The sequence below is a fragment of the Lissotriton helveticus genome, chromosome 5_1, assembly GCF_964261635.1.
Source record: "Lissotriton helveticus chromosome 5_1, aLisHel1.1, whole genome shotgun sequence".
Taxonomy (NCBI): Eukaryota; Metazoa; Chordata; class Amphibia; order Caudata; family Salamandridae; genus Lissotriton; species Lissotriton helveticus.
In genome coordinates, this window is record NC_136065.1 from 335,345,646 (window position 1) to 335,367,236 (window position 21,591).

Genomic DNA, 21,591 nt, shown 5'->3' on the forward strand with positions numbered 1-21,591 from the left:
TCCATATTTGGTGCCAGATAGCTTCCTCCAGAAAATAACGGCGCAGATCTCAGGCCTGCTCTGGGGCAGCCAGCCAGCTAGGATCGCTCATGCAAAATTGAACAGGGGATGGTACGACGGTGGCATTGCGCTACCCAACATACAACTGTACTACTGGGCGGCCCAGCTGAAAATTCTTAACCAGTGGATACACGCCCCGCAGGAGGACCCGGCGTTTAGGGCAGACAGGGAACAATTGGGAACGAACAGTCTGTTGACCCCACTGTACCACCGTGGTGTCGCGGCGAAGCTGACGGGGCCTACGAAACACACAGTGCGTCTCTGGTACAAGGCACAGGCGAAGTTGAAATGGGACGGAATCATCACTAAACTTACCCCTTTATGGGACGCGAAGGCGTTGGGCCACTTGCGGCGCTATAAGGGCTTTGAGCAGTGGGATAATATCGGCATTTCGACAGTGGGGGATATGTGGGAGGGGGATGGTGTAATATCATTTGCAACCCTACAGGAACAATATGAGTTGAGGGAAACAGAACTCTACAGGTACATTCAGATCAGACATGCACTGCGAGCGGCGATCCCGTCTGACACATCCCCACCTGAATCCTCCCCCCTGGAGGACCGTTTGCTCACGGACTACTTGCAGGAGGGGGCGACTTCGTTAACATACCGTAAATTACTCAACAACCTGCCTGACCCGCTGGGGAGACTGAAGGACAAGTGGGTGTTGGAGGTGGGGGATCTGGACGAAACTGAATGGAACACAGCGTTGGCGTCCCCGCGCGAAGCAGGCATTTCTTCTAAATTCCGCCTTGTACAGTTAAAAATCCTACACCGGATTTACTACACTCGCACGACACTGCACAAGTTGCACAGGGCTGAGCATCCTTATTGCCTTAGGGGCTGCGGGGCAGAAGGTTCGTTCCTACATACGATCTGGAGCTGTCCGCGGCTGGTTAGTTACTGGCAAAGAGTGTTGCGCACCATGGCCCAGGCACTACATACCACCCTTGCTCTGGACCCACGGTTGTGCCTGCTGAATGTCTGGGGGCCGACTGACCTCACCTTTTATGCAAGAACATGGGTGACGGTGGGGTTGGTCACGGCAAAACGAGACATAGCGCAGAAATGGGGATCGGCTGACCTGCCCACGCTGGCCCAGTGGATCAGAAACATGGATATGCTCATGCTGACTGAGAGGGCAGTGTATAAGCTGAGGAGTAACCCGCGCAAGTGGAATGGGGTGTGGCAAACGTGGAACTCCTACAGGGGGGACATATGCGAACCACTGGAAGAGGATGATCTCGAAGGATCTGAGAGCGAGGGGGACCTCTGATTGAATGTGAGGATGACTGTTGGGTGCTTTACATGGGTGAGAGTTGGACTTGCATGAGGGGGGGTGGAGTGCGGAGAAGGGGTGGGGCAGGGGGCACGGGATCGCTTGCTAAGTCCCTCGCAGTGGACTGGGATGCAGGGTATAGGGGATACTACCTCACCAACATGCAGGGCTATGTGTGCAGTTTTTCTTGTTTAAGTTGTTTATTTGCAAACCACATCGAAAACCTGAAAATGCAATCGGTATCTTTCACAATGTGTGTATACTACCTTTCACCATGTCACCTGATTTGCCACAGTTTCACCCGGCACTCGAAGGCCGGTATATATTTTGAATCAGTATCTAGTGTTATTCATGGGCGCCTCACGATTGTATGTGATCAAGTGACTGATGGTGGTTAACTGTACTATATGTGTTTTGCAACAAAAATAAAAGTTTTAAAAATAAAAAAAAAAATTCAAATGAGCACAGTGGGAAATAAAATGAAAGCATAATGAATTACTTTGCTCTAGTCTCCACTACATTAGTTGATTAAGAAAATCAATACATTGGGTGGCAGCGCCCCTTTACCCCAGTATATCTCGGGAAAGGCTGGCTCTTAAAGAGCCCTAAACAACAATTCTAAGATCTTGATTGGTGTGCAACTAAAAGTACATGCAGTATCTCCTTACCCACCATGGTATGGGTTCAATAAACACCACCCCTTGTCCCACACGGCTCTCACCTTCCTTGGTCTTCTTGTGCTCCGCACGCTCCTTCTGGAGGGACCGCTCCAGCCTGGACCGGTGTTCATATACAACTGCAGAAATAAGAAGCATGGAGAGGTTACCACAAGTGCCCAGAGCTACCTGCACCACAGCTCACCTATTTGAAGGAGTGCAGACAGTGCAGGGTTATGCATATCTATGCAAATTTACAGCCCAGAAAAGGTAATTAGTTTTTGCTTCATCCCCCCTTGAGATTGTGTTGGTTTTGAACATGGAAATAACGATTCTCTTCAGAGCGTTGCCTGTTACAGTCTGGACATGATAACTATATCATCCATTGGCCACTTTGTGGCAATGAAGTCTTACTGAAAGGCACCGAGGAACACTGACAATTCTGTTCTGGGTTTGGATTGCAGAGGATGAATGCAATGTACCTTTTTCTTGCCCGCTCATATACTCTGACACTTTTGTAAGGTTCCAGCGTGTCAAAAGTGACCTTAACCTTTGCTTGCTTCTTACGCAACACTAAGATCGCTGATCATCTGGTGTAGCTCTAGATAAATAAAAGACATACCTGCCGTTAATTGAGACATGAGATATCCTGCATTCTGGTTGGCATTCTGGGAAGACCAGAATGCTGGAAAAGGGACTACTACTGACCACCAGGGAGGAAGTTGCCAATGTAGAGAGCTGAGGAGGCCTGTCTCAGCAGTATGGGATACGGGTCCTGATGTGGGCAACAGTGTCCTCTACTGAGGGAACGTACAATCAGCTGAAGGATCCGGGAAGGTAACTCCAAACTGGTGAGGTAGACATGTTTTGTCCAGCTTGTACACACACTTTCAGGTCTAGCAACCACTGTGAGAAGGGAGTATAAGTGAAAGGTTATATGTGCTAGTCTGACCCTGTTAAGTGGAACATCAGGAGTCTGGCAGGTTATGATAGGGTAAATGGCCTGCCCAGTTTTGTGATCCATATTTTCAGTTTGAAGTAATCAATGAGTGTTCTTGTAGGGGGAAAGCAGTGCTTTGCTCTTAATTCCGGCGCCTTACACTTCCTGTCTCTTCATCTCACACGGAGATATTTTTCATTTGTGTTCTTCCTTTCTCACTGCTTTCCTATCCTTCTCTTTTTCCTACTTTCCCTTACGCTGCATCGAAGCAGAGGGTGAGTCCGGATGCATAAAAATGAGAGCCTGTGTCCACCACTGGCAACCACACTCGGAAACTAAGCACTGAGAGGAACAACTTGACTGCTGGACGGAAGGTTGTGGTATCTTCCGTTTGTTCATCTTCCTATGGCGGCCATGTTGCACCCCCAAATGAATTTAAAAATCTGCAAGTTCCAGGGTGTAACTCATATCGGGGAGACATTTGCCCTTTTTCTTTTGGTTTTTCCCAACACAATGCTTAATGCATCGTGTAGGGTAATAGGAACTGCAGCAAAATATGTTCTGTAATGGCAAGCCAAACAGAACATGGCGGAATTGTGAATCTGATGCCAGATACAGGAATCCGCAATGCTGGACCAGAGTAAAAGATCTTGTGTCCCATAGTATGTCAATATTTTTTATCATTATATTTGCGATTCCTCAGTGGATTCACAAATCCTTTAAGGATCTGTATATTGAAAGGCCCAGATAGCTCTAAAATATAACCTCTTCCCGCCAACCTGAGCACTTTTATAATCGCCAATTTCTCAAAAACCACTGATCTGACCTAAAACACATATTTCAAAGGTACTTCTTTTAGTAAAGTTTTATCTTTATGACAAAACTGGTGTAATTCCATCCAGATGTTTTTTTTCTCGATCAAAGAGCAAAACATTTTATACCATTAAAATGGGAAAATGGCACTTTTGAGACCCCACCTCTCTTTATCTGGGGGTCCTCTCTACGGATCTGCACAAAATTTGTTATCAAGAATCCAACTTGTATGTATTTTTGAAGAACATTTCATGCAGATTCCTCAAACAGCTGCAAAGTTATTTAGAAACCAAAAAATGCCTTTGCTATGGAAACTGACTCAACCATAACTACACCAGTACCATCACCATCAGGTAGATAGAGAAAGAGAGAGTAGAGAGACAATTACAAAATGACTGAAACAAAGTTTTTTCTAGACAAAGTTCGATCAATGGGTTAACAATGCTAAACAATCGAGATCTTGGTTCAAGTCATCTGAGGTCATCAGCAGAAAGCGAAATATTGACCATTACTTATAGCTCAGACTTTACCTTCCGAGAACAAATAAACAGTATTGCTGGGAACAAGGAAATCCAACTGTGTAGGGCAAAGCACCCTAACTTTGTAACTTATATTTTATTGATTTTTAGCAACCGATTACCAAATGGAGCTGGCACAGCTGTAATGATGGAACACTTGAATCCTGCAACATAACCAAATAGAACATACTCAGCCTTCCCAGACATCTAAAAAAACAAAACGTAATTGACTGGTTGGGAGGAGTGCCTAACCATGTGGTATGGGAGTTTCTTCACATGACAAAGCATAACCACATGCCTCCTGCTCTACAGGCCCATCATTGGCTCCCAGTGCAGTCTGGAATTGAAGTTTAAATCAACTACAGTATAAAATTTCGTAGGTTCGAGCCTCGACTCCGTAACTGGCTAAGCGTTCTGCAATAAGCGTCAACCAGGGCCCTGGTCTCTGTCTACTCTGACTCAACACATCAACCATCACTTAAGTGCAATGTGCTCAGGGGGCAGAGCTGACAGGGCTTAAGTCCACAGTTCGAGAATGTGTTCTGGATAGTAAACCCAAACCACTTGCGAGAAGTGTCTGGCAGTGGATTAAAGAGGCCTGAGGTGGATTCAAGACTATGCACCCTTTGTATTCGGCATAGGGTCATTTAATGGCACTTTGGGCACCAGCACTCATTATGCTAAAAAATGCTAATCCCGATATCCATAAAGGCTACTGATTTCATATTTGCAACCAGCATGGGCCTTAAAACACTTCTCAAGATGGTGAGGGCCCATGAAAGTTAATTAGTGCAGTTGCTGATCAGCTGCACTGGTCTTAGGAATAGAGTGGCATCATGAGGGGAACATGATTGAGTGAAAACGATGAGCTTATGGCAATGCACGACATACTTCGATTCCCCTGTGGGCGAGAGGACTAGTGGTGAACTAGATTTCCAGTGGAGCTGAGTAAGTCCGTGCTAACCGCATGTAACCTGGCAAGAATCTGAGTGTGGTGGATGTCTTGGTGCATTTTCGAAACTATGAATGGAAATTTCAAACCAGACACGGCACATTTGTAGGCTCCTGTCTGTGCATGAGTCTTTTGTGACTTCTACAAACAAAAGTAGAGTGCACTTTACCAAAACTCTCTTGAATCACAAAGGAAAAACAAATGCTTAAGTCATTTGTTGAAGTTCCACATATGAAGCCTGATAAGCATGTAGTATCAGAAAGCACAAACAATAATTTACACCAGATGTTAATGGAGGGCCGAGGGTCCTTTAAGGTGACCTAGAGATCCCTTTGTGGTCGAGCTCCACACTCTATTCATTTATCAGGGTGTTGACGTCACTTGTTAACTCTGTTTACCAACCCACCACCTAAAGGTAAACCTGGAGGTCCTGGTACTTGGACTCCTGTATATCCAGAGCCTACTCAGATTCAGTGTTTGTGAATGCTCTAAATGTCCACCAACGTCAATTCAATTAATTTTCATACACTTACTGCTTCTAGATGTATTTTGGTTCATGGTGATATGTTTTTGGAAAAGAAAAGAACAGAAATAGAGCTGGAGACCAATAATGAAGAAGTTAAAAATCAAACTGCTCATGTTGCAACATGTATTATTAATATGTGTAGTGTCGCCGACATTTGCACAGTGACCAATGTAAATGCCATGTGATTTTACAACGCCCGGATTTCTTCTTAATAAAAAGTTTTTTTTTTTTTTAAATCAAACTGTTCAGGGGGCAACCAATAACATTCAACAGGGTGCCACAAGCCACATTGTTAAGAGTACGGGGGAAAAAATGGAAGATCTGTCAAAGGCTAAGAAAACCAAGGTTCTGATGCTGCAAGCTGCTAAGAAGTTGGGATATAAAATGTTTTAAGGCAACGTGTATGCTAGGAAGACAGGGATGTCCAAAAGGCAGCCAGGTAAGTCACTGCCAGGACTTTAAGCCCTTATACCTTTACAAAACAGGCAAGAGAGGGAACCATTCCTAGAGGTAGCAGGCATTCAAGATGAGGTTTTATGGAAGGTTAGTTACTGTTCTTTCAAATCTATGAATAGACAAGCATTGACAAAGCCAGCAGGTCTTGCCTTTGATTCTTATTGGCACTGTCAATGGTTTTTAGCCATGCTACATAGATTCCATGATGCTGTGCAGCATGGCTAAATAAGGAAACGAAGAAAAAAACTATGACCAGTTCAGCTGCATTATTTTATACATGTTGCACCACTTATCCATGTGCCTACAAAATTACATGGGGCCTCTTTTTTCCTGATCCGAGTTACATCAGGAAATAAAAAGACTAAATGCAAAAAAGTGTTTTTTGAACTGCAATTATTGGGGGAGCAACACAGATCATGGGTGCAGGGAGAAACATGGAGCGTTTGGGTGGGGCAACATGGAGGGCACGAGTGGGAGGAAGCAACATGGGTGGTGGGAAGGAAAAGCAATGGGACAACAGAGAAGATAAGCAACAGGCGAAAGAGCAGCATGGAGAAGGAGGAGCACACTAGTGAGAAAGAAATGGTGGGCAGAACACAAAAGCGAGTGCAACATGAAGGGAGTGGGGAAAAGCACACCAGCGAAATGGAGCACCACGGACTGCAGAGGGAGAGAAGTACAGGAAGAAGGCAGCTGGAAAACACATGCACTATTGTGGAGTGCTTAACTAAAAAGAAAAACCAATAGAGGAAACATAGAAGACAGCCTATCAAAGACGATAAAGTACTCCATGGAAGGGACAAACACAAGATTGACATGCTGGGACATGCATAAGAAGCGGGCAACTAAGAGTGAGAGGAAATCCAACCAATGGTAGACAATGGGATGCTCCAAGCCCCTGTATGTTGCTGGTAAGCCTAAAATATGTCTTTCACAACCAGACAGCTGTCCTGAACCAGAACGGAGAGCTGCGCTATCTGGTAGGCTTGATGTAACAAGCATTTACAATGCAATGGTATCGGCATTATTAAAGGTAGAGCTATTGGCATTGCTCTTTACATTTTTTTTCTTTATTTTTTAAAACATAAATAAATGGTATTGTCATTTACAATGGCAATAGGTGAGCATTAGAGAGTAGTAGAGAGTATTTGCGGACACAGAGCCACACACACAGAAAGCCACACACACACACAGAGCCCCACACACACACACACACACACACACACACACACACACACACACACACACACACACAGAGCCCCACACACACACATAGAGCCCCCCCCCACACACACACACAGCGAGCCACACACACACACACACACACACACACACACACAGCGAGCCACACACACACACACACACACACACAGAGCCACACACACACACACACAGGGCCACACACACAGAGCCCCCACACACACAGAGCCCCACACACACACACACAGAGCCCCACACACACACACGCATAGCCCCACACACACACACGCATAGCCCCACACACACACACGCATAGCCCCACACACACACACACACACACACAGAGCCCCACACACACACAGAGCCCCACACACACACACAGAGCCCCACGTCACCGATGGGCACATACCTTCATTTTGTTGGCCACAGGGAGATAAAGTGATTTGCCCAGCATCACGGATGTAGCGCCGCCCTGCCGAAATGTGTACCCTGTTCCTAACCTTAGTATCGACCGCTCCAGCCCTTCTATTCCCCCTGTGTGGTGCGCGCCGAGTAATGCAAAGGGGGGAGCCAGGCGACGCTGGGACAGTCCCAGAAGTGGGCGGGGGGGTTGGGTGAAAGGAGCGGTGAGGGAACTAGGCGGCTCACCGCCACCGCACAGCATGCCCTTCGCAAAGAGCAAAAGAACGAGATGCAGCAGAGGAAGGAGGGAGGGACCATCCGCCTCGGTGGGCAAAATGTCATTCCATTTCACGGATCCAAGCAATGCATAACAGCAGGGGCTCACGTTAGAGCCTTCCTGGCAATTCCACCAGAGGCCCCATGCGGCAAGGTTCTCCCAGCGTGAAAGAATGGTACAAGTTACGCCTTCCTGCAAGGCGGTAACGGCTGACTCGATCAGCCATCTCCTAAGGCTGTTAGCGTTTGCGGGTGTCACCAAGGCTAGGGTTCCTGTACGGGGCATTTTTTTTTCACTGGTTGAGCACGCAACACAACTCAAACTCACCCCAACACCCCCCCCCCCCCCCCTCCAAGGATAACCACCACACCGGCCCGGAAGCGACGTGCACACAGCGTGTCCCGCCTGACACACCTGGACCACGCACACTGCCTCCCGTCCCCCAACCGCGCAGGCATGGCTTCCTTGCTAAAGGCCCCTCCCGGCCTTGGACTAAACACTCTAACATTACTCCCCTGGGGTGGATCTGGCCGGCTGTGCGCGTGTGAAGATGCGCTAATTACTCACATGACCGAGCCCGCTACCTACACACAAATCGGCAGGGATGCCCAACTGACTAAAACCAAGCAAGTATGTGTTCACGATCACACAATTTAGGTTGGACATCAGTTTCCCCAGAATGTATACACGGGCCAAACAGTAAGCCTGTTCCATGGGCTGTGCTCGGTCCATGCGCAGCACCAGGAGCTATGGGCCGTCGGCGGGCGCCAGGCTGAAAACACCCTCTTTTGCAAGGTATACAACCTGCGCTTCCCAGCGGTTGCCCGAACCGTGGTCATTATGAACAATACAATTGTGACTGCACTCTCCACTATAATCAGGATTCAACTACTGACATCCCATTACCAAGCCAGGCGCAGTCCGAACGAGTTTGGGTGTGGGGGAGGAGAGGAGCATGGCTTTAGGAAGCTGGGCGCAATTAAACAGAACACTTGTTTCTCCGCAACAACTGAGCCTGACCTCGCATGTACAAGAATTTGACTCCACATCTCTCGGCAGTCCTTATTTTGTAAATATGCGTGTGCCGCTACCAGGGGGCACGGCAGGCTGCTCCCTCGCAACCCATCCCCCCCGACCATGCCACGCGCTGCTCAGACGCCACGAGCGGGACTCAGTAAAGGATAAAAGAAAGGCAGGGGAATACAGGAGTTACCAGTGCTGCACGCAGGGACACACTTTAACAGTGACATGCCGCTTCAATGTTACCCTTGCTGAATTCATTGCTCAGCCAATGCACGAACACGGAGACCCCTGCAACGCCAATCGCAATTGTGGCTGACAATCAAGCCATCCCCCATGGTTAGCGCGACCCCTGACAATGTATCCTGGGTGACTTTCGTGCCGATGGGACTCAGCCCTGGAACGTAACGCCCACCAGCACCTCACTCACAACCCGGTGGCGGACTTAAGCCGCGTAACTCGGCAGAAGTCCGAAGAATCAGGAGCTCGGACTTGCTGCCCACCCAGCAGACAGTTACAGGCACAGCTGTGACACCAGGCGGGGCAGCGGAAATTAGACAACAGCTGAATCTGGCAGGCGATGTTTACTTAGAAACAAACGACGGACCGAATGAGGCTTTCAGCAGGCAAGAAACACGGGAAAGTAGCTTTAAACAGTGTTTATGAATCTTCTGCCTGTTCAGTTTGAGCGATAGCCTTAAATGGCGTATGGATGCACGTAAAATTCATTTGCCGTCTAGCATCAACAATAGAAAAAAAAAATAGCTAATGATTATGCGTTTTTGTCTCGCGCAGACTTTAACCGAAGATGTCCGAGGCTTCACAATAGGAACAGTAATGATACATAAGAAGATTACAAGTGAACAAATTGCAAAAGTTAAGTTACATGAGGCAAAAAAGACAATCGTGAGCAAACAAAATACGAGAGGTAGCAAAAAGTACATTACATGAGGAATAGACTGGGACCTCTACGAGAGGGAGGGTGTCCCTGAACACCACCATGTTTCTCCGAGGCGAAGCAGAAATGCCTCGGAGAAATGCAGCCTCATTTTGGGATTCGGGCGTGTTTTCCTTCTCTCCTCCTCCCATTGGCAGGAAGGTAAAATTCGAGCCAATGGGAAGAGGAGAGAAAGTAAATAGAAAGAAGCTTAAAAAAACGCCCCCGAATCCGAAAAAGACGGGGCTTGAACCGAGGGACGACCCTCTCCTCCAATGGCTGGCCTCCGTTTAGGAAGCCAGCCAATGGAGAAGAGGGGCGTGTTCCAAGCCCCCTCTAAGAAACATTAAATCTTCGGGCTCTGCCCACACTGCTTACAGCAGTGCGACGGAGTCCTCGACCTAAAAGGAGAAATGGATGTCAGAAGTCAAGGGAAAGTTCTATTTTTGTGACTATTAAGGCAGCCTAGCTCCAGGAACTAAAACTGGAAGAGAGTGGGTTACTCTCAGGAAGGAGAGATTAGCAATTCTTGCAATAGGGTCAAAGAAAGGGCACCACTTCCAGGTACTGCTGTGTGGATTCATACTCAAATGTATTTTCACCTTTAGATCTATTTCTAAAGGTTTAATTTTTTTCCTCACAAGATTAGGGGTGATCTACTGAGCAACAAACTTTCATCGTCCCAAAAACAGGACACTAAACCGTTGCGCTGAAGAATTTCTCAGCAAAGAAGTGACGTTTGCGCTAGAATTAGGAGAATTAATTTCTATGCAATTGCAATACTATAATGCACGACTTTAGAAAGAATCTGACGGGGGACCGGGCAGTGTGGTATATAATGTGGTTTGCAAACAGCACCAAGCTTCTGTTCTATTCAAGGACTGAATCTGGTGTTCGTACCAAATATTTAGGCATAAATCCATTCAACATTTGATAATCTGACCCCCTTATTGTTCCCTGGCAATAAAGAAATGTACATACTTTTGGAATTAAATTACATTTATCTCTGGGTTTCAGAACAAATAAACCTTTTATATGAGACTTTCTTTTCAATGTTTTTAATTTTTGCTATAAAATACCTCTTGTTGAGAACCATCCGCTTTGTTAACAAGCTTTGACAACACCAATATGTCCCATCTGTGAAACCTACTGGCTTAGAGTGTGCTTTTTGTTTAGTACAAGATGGCCTCTGCGAATGCACACGAATCCATAAAATAACCAGCTGCCTAAAGCACAGAGAGAACAAGCATTTTCAATGCAACAGGGCTAGCAATTGCAAGATTTAAAGCTAATGGCATTGTAAATGATAATGCCTTTTATTTATGTGTTTTTGAAAGGAACACATATATAATGGGGCTTGGCCGGGTGAACGCGAGTCACCTCTGCTCGAGTGCCCAAGAGCTGTTTGTAGTGCTTTTGTTGAGTTATCGTCTCCAAATGGGAGCGGAGTTCAAGGGGACCAATCGGTTAAAGTGGTACCAGTTGGGGCGAAGGTGAGTGGTGCCAGAATTGAGGCATCCAGCGAACTCGGAGCGCAAGCAGCGAGGTGCGCAACCTACAAAATGGTTGGGGCACCCGTGACGCCCTCTGTTATTTACAGAGGCGCCCACCGTTTCCCCCAACCTGCGATGTGGACCTCCACTGCTGATCGAGAATAGCAGTGGTGAGCAGCGAGGAGAAAGCTTATAAATGAAGCTTAGAGGCCTGGGGGGCTGAGATTTGCAGCGGGGCGCCCAGATAAGAACTGCCTGATCTCAATGTGGCGCCCAGGCGGGACTTGCCTAACCGCAATATGGCGCCCGCCGCGTATCATTCGAGGGAATTTGCAGGTAGTGTCTTTCTGCCTCCCTGTAACAATCCTCCAACCCCTTGTCTCTGCGTACCTCCGCCTCTATGCTCACAGCAACGCTCTGGGTGGGAACACAACCTGAGGGGAAGTGGGAAAGCCATGAGATGAGGAAGGATACTCAATCGGACCATCGCTTATGCAGGAGCTCCGTGAGAAAAATCTCCAGTTCCACCTTTCATAAATCTATAATCAGGGTGCCCTCTGAAAATTACTTATTACCCTTCCACAGTGAAAAGTACTAATTTCTTACCATCCACCAATTGTTATGATGGAGCAAGGATTTGCACGTAAAGCGACTTGCTTGTATTCATGAACCTCAAATAACGTTAATAAAATAACAAACATGTTTGTTTTACTAATTTTGCATATTTTACATCAACATTGGGTGTCCGAGTGAAGCTTGCTTATGTGTTTAATAATCCCAATACGCTTGCATCTAATATGGCTGCTGCTACGCGAGGGTTTCTATTGCGCATGCGTCGGTCATACTCACGTGACATGACTTATTCTTTGCTTTGGAGGGAAACTTTTCGCTTCTGCACACTAGTGCTAATATGGCTGCTCTATGTTCTCACATGCGAGAAGCTTGCACTGCTGCTTTCGCCAAGCTGTTCATTCTGCCTAATCCTAATGCTATAGTTACAATTAAGATAATGGGTATAGAGTAGAAATATATGGTATACAGTGTATTCATTTATTCTGTGTTCTAAAACTGTTTCTTTTCCATTTCATGTCGCACTTTGAAAACTGGCCTGGCTAATAACGCTGTACTCCATATTTGTTGAAACTGCGACTGCGCGAAAATCTCAAGTCTCTGGAACAGTGACCTTTAGACTATGGCCAAGGAACTGACTGACTAGAAGATGCTCATGGGAACGTGGACTTGTGAACCCAAATTTATACAATGTTAAACAATGTATTTGTCAATAGAACATCCATTGTTGAGTGGAATAAAAACCTCACGAGAACCTGAATTTGATGGGCAGGAATGTAAATTTAAATAAGAGATGGTAAAAGTCTCAAATTTGGTGTGGTGTGACGACCTCTCTCCTCTTTTGTCCAATCGAAATTGGGGATCATTACATTTGCAACATTGGGGGCTGGTACACTGACCTGGAAAATAGTATAACTAGTGTAGGTTTAGACAGAAAAATTGTCCGACTTGTCCGAATAGCTGACCTGTCACTGACCCAACGCACTCAATAGGTGACTAAGAGCAGAGGGCTGCAGAGCACTCTGTCAGAAGATTCGCTGACCCAATCGGGGTCTGGGAAGCTGAGGTGTTGGCGAAGCACTTTGTCGGTGCAATCGATAACCCAATCGGGGTTCTGACTGTTAGCTGCAGAGAGGGAGTAGCGCAGGCGTTGCAACTGAACTGCGGGTGCTGGTCTTAACCTTTGGTGGTCCGGTCCTGATCCAAATCTGGTTTATCCTGTCCTGATTCTGATCTGCACCTGCTGGCCTACTGGCAACTGCAACTTTTGGGGTTTCTGTCCTTAACTGACCCGTGGCCAGGGTTGGTCTTCACACCATTCTAGGTAAATATAAATCTGTGTGGGTATCGTCATTATATTTTCTGTGTGTCCTTTTCTTTACCTTCCCTAAATTGATAAAGCTTTGATTGCATATGTTCCTTGTTCTTACCCTTCCCTTTGTAATGATCAATTTGTCATTTGATTTAATAGTGTGTTCCCTTTTCTTACCTTCCCTATAGTCATATGCTCCATATGTTTTCGTGATTGCATATTATGTTCCCTCTCCATACCCACCCTTTGATAATTGCTTAAAGCTGTGCTATTTAGCATGTTCCTTCTTTTTCCCACCCTTAGACAAATTGTGCAAGTCGGTTTTAAATTTTAATAGCATGTTCCCTGTTCTTACCTTCCCTTTAAATTGCTAAATGATTGGCATAATATATATTTTGCATAGCTATACATTATTTCTGATTTTCGTTATTGAGAGTCTTATTGTGTTGAATCTATGGATCATGACCATATATGAAATTTAGATAAAGAGTTTAAAACTTTCCCGAGTCTGTGGTTATTATATGAGTGCATATGTTATTTGCTACCTAATTTAAACTAACTCCCTGATCCAATAGGTTACAGGTACCAGTAACAAGGATTGTTAAGTCAATGGTATAGGACCTAGTAGGTAAAATATCTGGTAGTTAGAGCGTAGGTTACCTGATTTAAGAAATGTGTAATTTGATTATGGGCCCAGATGAGTATGGTAAATTCATAGTCTGGTGACCTGCGCGCTCTATCAGTATATTTCTTTGGTAGCAGAGGAAAGGTTAGGGTTTAGTTAAATAAAGGTAGTTAGTTAGTTGGTTATGAAAACATTATTATGATTGATCGATCAAATGTGATATTATTTGAAATGTTTTAAAGTTTTATTGATTCTGTTGATACTGTATGAAGTTTATGTATTAACCAAAATCGTTCGTACCTGTTATATGTTTTGTTTGGAATCCCCGGGGGCAGAATAGCGGGTGGTAAATGGAAGCCACACTGCAGTGAGGTCACTTACTCGCAGGAAGTTAGTGCATGGGTAGGTAAAACCGGAAGCACTATTTAGGGATTTTTCTGTATGAATGTATGAATAAATGATAGCAAAGAGTTTGCTAGCAAAACCTTTAGTGTGATATCACCTAGAAAGGGTCACACAGAAGGAGTAGCAGGTTCGTCTGAGCTTGATTAATAGCAAAGGGGTTCGCTGGTGAAACTTTGGCCTTAGTATATATCCCGGAGTGGATGAGTCCGAAGGAGTAGCAGGTTCTCTAATGCTTGTGTGAAGGGTAGGCAGAAGGGATCTACTCGCAGTATATGAGAAGTAAACAGAAGGGAGAAGTGTGGCTCAGGGGTTAGAGGCGGCAGACCCGGAAGCTGAAATCGGCCCTGGACCAGGGTTCAATTCCCCGCCTCGGCGGGTCTTGGGCTCATAAAATTCCACGGACTCGATAATTCTCGCTCCGGTGCCTTCTCGACTCACGGGTTCACACTCTGCGACTCTGGGCAATAGCATGCTTAATCTCCACAACGGCCCCTCGCGGCGGGATGCCTGGCTTTCACCTTGCGGATACCCTGCCGGGGTTATCTCACAGGGGAATACCAGGACGGGTTCCCTAAGCAAGCGCTTAGATACCGACCTCGGTCAGTGATTTGCGCTATATAAATACATGTACATTTACATTTACATTTACATTTACTTGCAGTGAAATATATCTTTCCTTTCTAGTCACTCGAGTACAGTGGCGAATGTTTTTACGTTGTTAATGATAAAAAAAAAAAAGAGAATTGCACTTTAAATTAACAGAATTAAGTTTTTGCATTACCTTGTGAAGGAGGGAGTCAGTTGCGGAGCTGTGCTGACGTCACTCAGAGCCGCGCTGGTATTGGTTGAGACAGCGGGTGTGTAGCTGAGAATATTGTAAAGGAGGGGTGAGCACAGGAGCGTGGGCACTCATCTCACAAGAAAAGCCGTGCAATCATTGGTTAGAAATATTTGAAACCACATTGTTGATTGGTTGAAGAAAATAAAAGACGCGCTAGTATTGGAAGTATTTTGTAAACAACTTAGAGAGTTATCGTACGATTTCAAAATTTTCTCAAAATATATGTGGTATTGAAGTCCAGGGCATCCAGAAACCCGACCTGATAGAAGATACTTAGGGTTTGCTAGAGAGCAGATGCTAAGAGGAAGACCTTACAAAATGTATGGAAGTGAAAGAAAATTGTCATTTGTAAACCGAGTTAAGAATTTCTTTAAAAAAGATAAACCAATTAAAACTAGAGAAGGAGTTATTATTCCACCACCAAATACTCCTGCATCATTTATGATGTTTGACAGGGGTTACCACACTTGTGTATGGTTAGAGAATTTGGTGGAATACACTAAAGATGACGGAATTTTGGCATTTCCCTTAGATGGCACGTTTAATGGCAGAATTTTGTTCAATTTAAGGACACGAATGAATGATTTACATCCTAGACCTAGACTAACGCAATATGAGGCACTAGAAGAATGGGAGATTGAGGCTTTTGAGCGAGACAGACCTAGAACTGACAAAGGATTGAGTAAATTCTACCCTAAATTCCCACAAGAAACCAGAGATGAACAAATGAAACAATGGAGACAGAACATGGTAGTGGAAGGATTATATCCTGTATTAACTTTAGAAGAGCCCACTGGAAGTAAAAGGACGAAGAAAACAAAACATTTAATGACTAGTGGTGATTTAGACGATGATTTTATGGAGGATTTGTTAATGAAAAATCCACCACCTTACAATGAGGAACCGAGTACAGTAAATCCAAATGCCCAGTTTTTAAAACCACCTTTAATTCCGCAAGTGGTACATGAGACCTCAATCGAGAGGGTATTACAAGAAAGAGAAAGAGAAACATTAAATAAACAGAGAAGTGAATTGATTCACAAAATTTCTCAATTAAATACAAGCCCCGAACCTCTGACAATTCCAGTAACTATTGGCCCAGTTGTACCTTTGTATGGAGATAAGCAAGCTAGTCCAAAAGCTCCAGTTATAACAGCCAAGAAAAGAACCCTTGATACTAGACGATCAGGCAAGTGAATGTGAGTTAGTAATCTCCTTAATGGATTTACCAATAAGAGAACCAGAGAGTAGTTCGTTTAGAAAAACCACTCCTTTAAATTTAAGAGAAGTACAGATGGAGACATCCTCAGGTATGAGAAGTGCAACTGTAGTAACTCCTGAAGAAATAGATAGATGGACACGAGAAATAGAGAAACCAAAGACACAGCCGACACCATTGGATAGTGAAGATGAACTATTATTGATTTGTAAAAGCATTACTAGGAATACAAGGGTATTTCATGAAAAATGAAAGGACACAGCAGCTAGCATGGGAATCGACATTGGTAAATTTTAAGTATTTCAAAAACCATATCGAGCAGAATTTTCTGACAAGGATTTAGAAAACATGAACACGTCCGGAAGAAAAGTGCAGATAAGAGCTACTAGTATTGTTACAAAAATGGGGAGAATTAGAAAAATGGAAAGCCAGGTGGGTAAAGAAAAAGGAAGAGGTTCGATCAAAACAAATGACTTCAGAATATGTTTTAAAGAAGCGGAAAAAGTGGAAAAATTATGTCCTATGCGAGAGGTACCAGGTGGAGGTTATGTGCATGTTCCATGGTCCCGACAGGATATTTTGTCATTTACAAATGATTTCCCAAAACTTCGTGAAAAACCTGTAGAATGGTACAGACAAGTCGAGAGCTTTGTAAAAGTTTCGAAGTGTCTTTTGAAAGATTTAGATGGGTTATTCGACATTATAGTTCCAGTAGATTTATGGACAGAATGTAAAATTGCTGTTGATTGGCCTAGTGAGGAGTACCCTAGAGACCCAAAGACAGGGGCACCTTCCGAAGATGTTATGAAAAAATACAACCAGGTAATACTTTACCTCAAAGGGTAGGTGCCTGCAAAAGAGACAGATTGGACTAGAATAGATAGAACCACTCAGAATAAAGATGAATCTGTGCATGCATATTATGAACGTTTATTGCAGGTATTTAAACAGTACAGTGGATTGGATAACATAGATATGAAGGATATGACGCATTTCATTTATCGATTTGTGTCAGGATTAAGACCAGAAATTTCACAATGGATTAAAGATCATAAAATTTGTTGGCAGGCCAAGCCAATCGACGAGATCCTTAAATATGCTAAATATTGTGAAGATGAGCTAGACAATAAACAAATGGAGTTAAAGGAAAAAGTCATGTGGGCACAAGTAAAACTAGCAGAGCAACAAGAACATCAGTTGAACCAGATAGGTAGTAACCAGAATCAGGGTGATGGAAATGGAGGAAGACCAAGGGGAAAATTCAGTAGAGACGATGCAAAACGAAAATTCCCTTGTCACGGGTGTGGCAAGTTGGGGCACTGGAAGAACGAGTGTAAGGCTGTACAGAGTGGTAACGTGCAAAATAATGATTTGAATCCACAGACGCAGAATGAGGTGCCACGGAAGACACAGCAGCAGGTAATACAGAATCAGTTACCTCCTGCACCTATGCCAAATTACAGGAGCAAAGCACAACAGAGAGTAGATACCACAAATTGGGAGGGAGGTGAAAGTAGAGATACAGCAACTTCACAATTTCTTCTGAGTGATACATTTTTCAGTGAAGAACTTAAGGTTGAAGGTAATGATGTCATCTTTCTGTTGGACACTGGTGCTACCTGTTCTACTGTAAGAACAGCAGACGTTCCAAACCTACTCCTCTCAGGAGAAGAGATCCAAGTAGTGGGCGTTTCTAATAAACAAATTAGTACTCCAGTTACAGAACCTATGGAAGTTAGAATAGGCAATTTTAAAGAAATGCATAGATTGTTGTCTGCGATTCAAGTCCTGTAAATTTATTAGGACGAGACTTGTTGTGCAAAATGAATTGCACCATTTTCTGTACCTCAAGTAGTGTTGAAATTCAAACCCCAGATGAAGATGGAGTTTACAAATTAATGTTAGCGAAACAAGAGACAGAAATCAAAAGACTGACAATAGAAGACTTACCAGAAGAACTGCAACAGACGGTAAAACCAGATGTGTGGGATTTTACTGGAAAAGATGTAGAATTAATGGCAAATGTTGACCCAATAAAAGTGACAATAAGAGGAGATGCACTTTACCCACATACGCGACAGTATAAAATGAGTTCAGAAATAAAAGCAGGTGTTGCAGTAGAAATAAAACGTTTGGTTGAAGCAGGCATTTTACAAGAAATAATGATCAGTCCATGTAACTCTCCTATAATTGGTATAAAGAAACCGAGTGGAAAGTACAGGGTTGTACAAGACCTCCGAAAAATGAATAAGATTGTTGTCCCATGCTGTCCAGTTGTGCCAAATCCTGCAGTGATTCTATATCCGATACCGTGGGAGGCTGGATGGTCTACTGTCATTGACCAGTGTCACGCATTTTTTTCGATTCCATTACACCCAGACGGCAAATTTCTTTTCTCATTTGAATTCGACAGTCATGTTTATGTTTGGAATCGTGTCCCTCAGGGGTACACATAAAGTCCCTAGATTTTTAATAAGATTTTGAAAAAGTGCCTTGAGTCATTGGTACTCCCTGGACAGTCAGTCTTGGTTCAGTATATAGACGACCTCTTGGTGGCATCTAAAACTCGGAATGATTGTGTTGTTGATACTATCGCCTTACTGAATCATTTAGGTGAAGGAGGACATAAAGTGTCACCAGACAAATTGCGATTCTGGACCACGTCAGTGAAATATCTAGGGCACCAGATAGAAAAGGGTGTCAGAAGAATTACCTCAGAAAGAATCAAAATAATTAAAAACATGTACTTGCCTAATACCCAGAAAGAGATCAGGATGTTTCTTGGACTTGTAGGATACTGCAGGCAATGGATTGTGGGATTTGCAGTACTAGCCAAACCATTAATACAAATGACAAAGAAAGGAGCCAAGGACCCAGTAGAGTGGGATGACAAAAGCATGTCTGCTTTTGTAAAATTACGAGAATGTCTGTGTACAGATCCAGCATTAGGGATGCCTGACTATTCAAAAGATTTTGCACTTTTCTGTGACACCAGAGATAATTGTGCACTTTCAGTTTTGACTCAAATTCATGGTTTAGTGAGACGTCCTGTGGCATATTTTTCTTCCACATTGGACCCAGTGGCAGCTGCATTACCTGGATGTCTGAAAGCAGTAGCTGCAACTTGCATGAGCCTTGAGCAGAGTGAATCCATTATTCTGGGACATCCTGTAACTGTGTATTTTCCACATGCAGTTGTAATTTTGCTAACAAGGACTAAGACCCAGTATTTCACACCTAGTCGGCTGACTAAGTACGAGAGAATACTTGTAGGTGCAGGAAACATAACCATTGCTAGGTGTAATATTCTGAACCCAGCAACACTGCTACCTAAGTCACATACTGCAGAAGTGAAGGGAGAAGTTGAACATGACTGTATTGATCTGACTGAATATAGTATAAAACCACGACCAGACATAAGAGAAGAGCCATTAATCGATTCAGAATATGAGCTATTTGTAGATGGCTCTTGTATGAGACATGAGGAAGGAGGTCCGAGTGCTGCTTACGCAGTGTGCACATTGGGAGGTCCAGTTGAAGCATCCTATTTGCCTGGAGTCAAGTCTGCACAAATAGCTGAATTGGTTGCCTTGGCAAAAGCCTGTAAATTTGGAAAAAATTGGAAAGTAACCATACACACTGACAGCCAGTATGGTTATGGAGTTGTGCATGACTATGGCCAACTATGGATGCATAGAGAGTTTATGACTTCTTCAGGAACTCCAATTAGAAATGGTCAATATGTAAAGGATTTACTTGAAGCAATCCAGTTACCAAAAGAAGTGACTGTGGTCAAATGTGCTGCTCACAAATCTAGCAACGACAAAGTGACAGCTGGTAATCGATATGCTGACCAGTTAGCCCAACATTGTGCAAAATATAAAATGGCTGTTAATAAAAAGGTTGAGGTGGGCGGAAACAGCTGCCAACTTATGTTGCTAGAAGGTGTGAACACGTGGGAAGAGGTGAGATTTGCAGAATGCAGCAGAACCAAAAGAAAAGGAACAATGGAGGAAAATAGGTTGTCAGAGAAGAGCTGAGGATGGTGTCATTGTTTATCTTGATGAAACGGCAGTGTTACCCGACTGTCTGCTTGCTCCTATGGCTAGGTTGATTCATGGAGATTCCCATTTGGGAAGAGATGCTATGATACGTCTGTTCAGACAGTCATGGTTTAATGCGAAATTCAGGGACATAGCAGAGGCACTCTGCCAGAGGTGTTTGATTTGCCAACAAATGAACCCAGGGAAGAAAACAGTAGTGTTACCAGGAAAAACTGGGAAGGCAGAAGGTCCTTTTATACGATTACAGATTGACTTCATTCAGTTACCCCCTTGTCAAGGACTAAAATACATACTTGTCATTGTCTGCCTGTTTTCCAAATGGGCGGAAGCTTACCCCACACGCAGGAACAATAGCATCACTGTAGCAACGCTTTTACTTAGAGAGCTTATACCACGTTTCGGTTTTCCAGTAACAATTGAATCAGACAGAGGAAAACATTTTAATAGTGAAATAAATTGTCGAATTTGTGAAGCATTCAAAATTAGGTAAAAACTGCACTGTGCATATCGCCCAGAGGCTTCTGGAGTGGTAGAACAATTGACTGACACTATCAAGTCCAGATTGGGAAAGATGTATGAGTCGACTCGATTGGAGTGGCCCGGTGCTCTGCCACTTGTTATGATGGGACTTAGAAGAATTCCAGACCGGAACACAGGCTTGAGTCCCCATGAAATACTGATGGGAAGAGCAATGTGGCAAGCATGGGTGCCAGGTCACAAACTGCTAAGCATATCTGATGATTTAGTACTGGACTACTGCAAAGAATTGGCTGACCAAGTGTGCGTTCTATCTCTCACCAGGTTGGGGAAGACGCTGTCGCCAGACCAGCAACTCCAGCACATGACCTGAACCCAGGTGATTGGGTAGTGTTAAAGAAACGTACTCGAAAAACTTGGCTTGCACCAAGGTGGGGAAAATCACAACAAGTAATTTTGGTTACCACCACAGTTGTAAAGTGTGCAGGAGTTCTACAATGGATTCATGCCAGTCATACGAAAAAGGTGACTGAACCTGATGAAACTGAG

The 21,591-nt window shown here is 44.2% G+C and overlaps 1 protein-coding gene across 2 annotated transcripts in view; it reads right to left on the bottom strand.

Moving 5' to 3' along the window:
* Window positions 1-21,591, bottom strand: part of LOC144754517 (uncharacterized) — a 424,858-nt gene that overhangs the window by 328,881 nt on the left and 74,386 nt on the right. For both annotated transcript variants that reach the window (XM_078642413.1, XM_078642414.1), the window contains exon 2: window positions 2,061-2,135. In XM_078642413.1, the coding sequence (XP_078498539.1) occupies window positions 2,061-2,135 (75 nt within the window). The remainder of the gene's footprint in view (window positions 1-2,060; window positions 2,136-21,591) is intronic.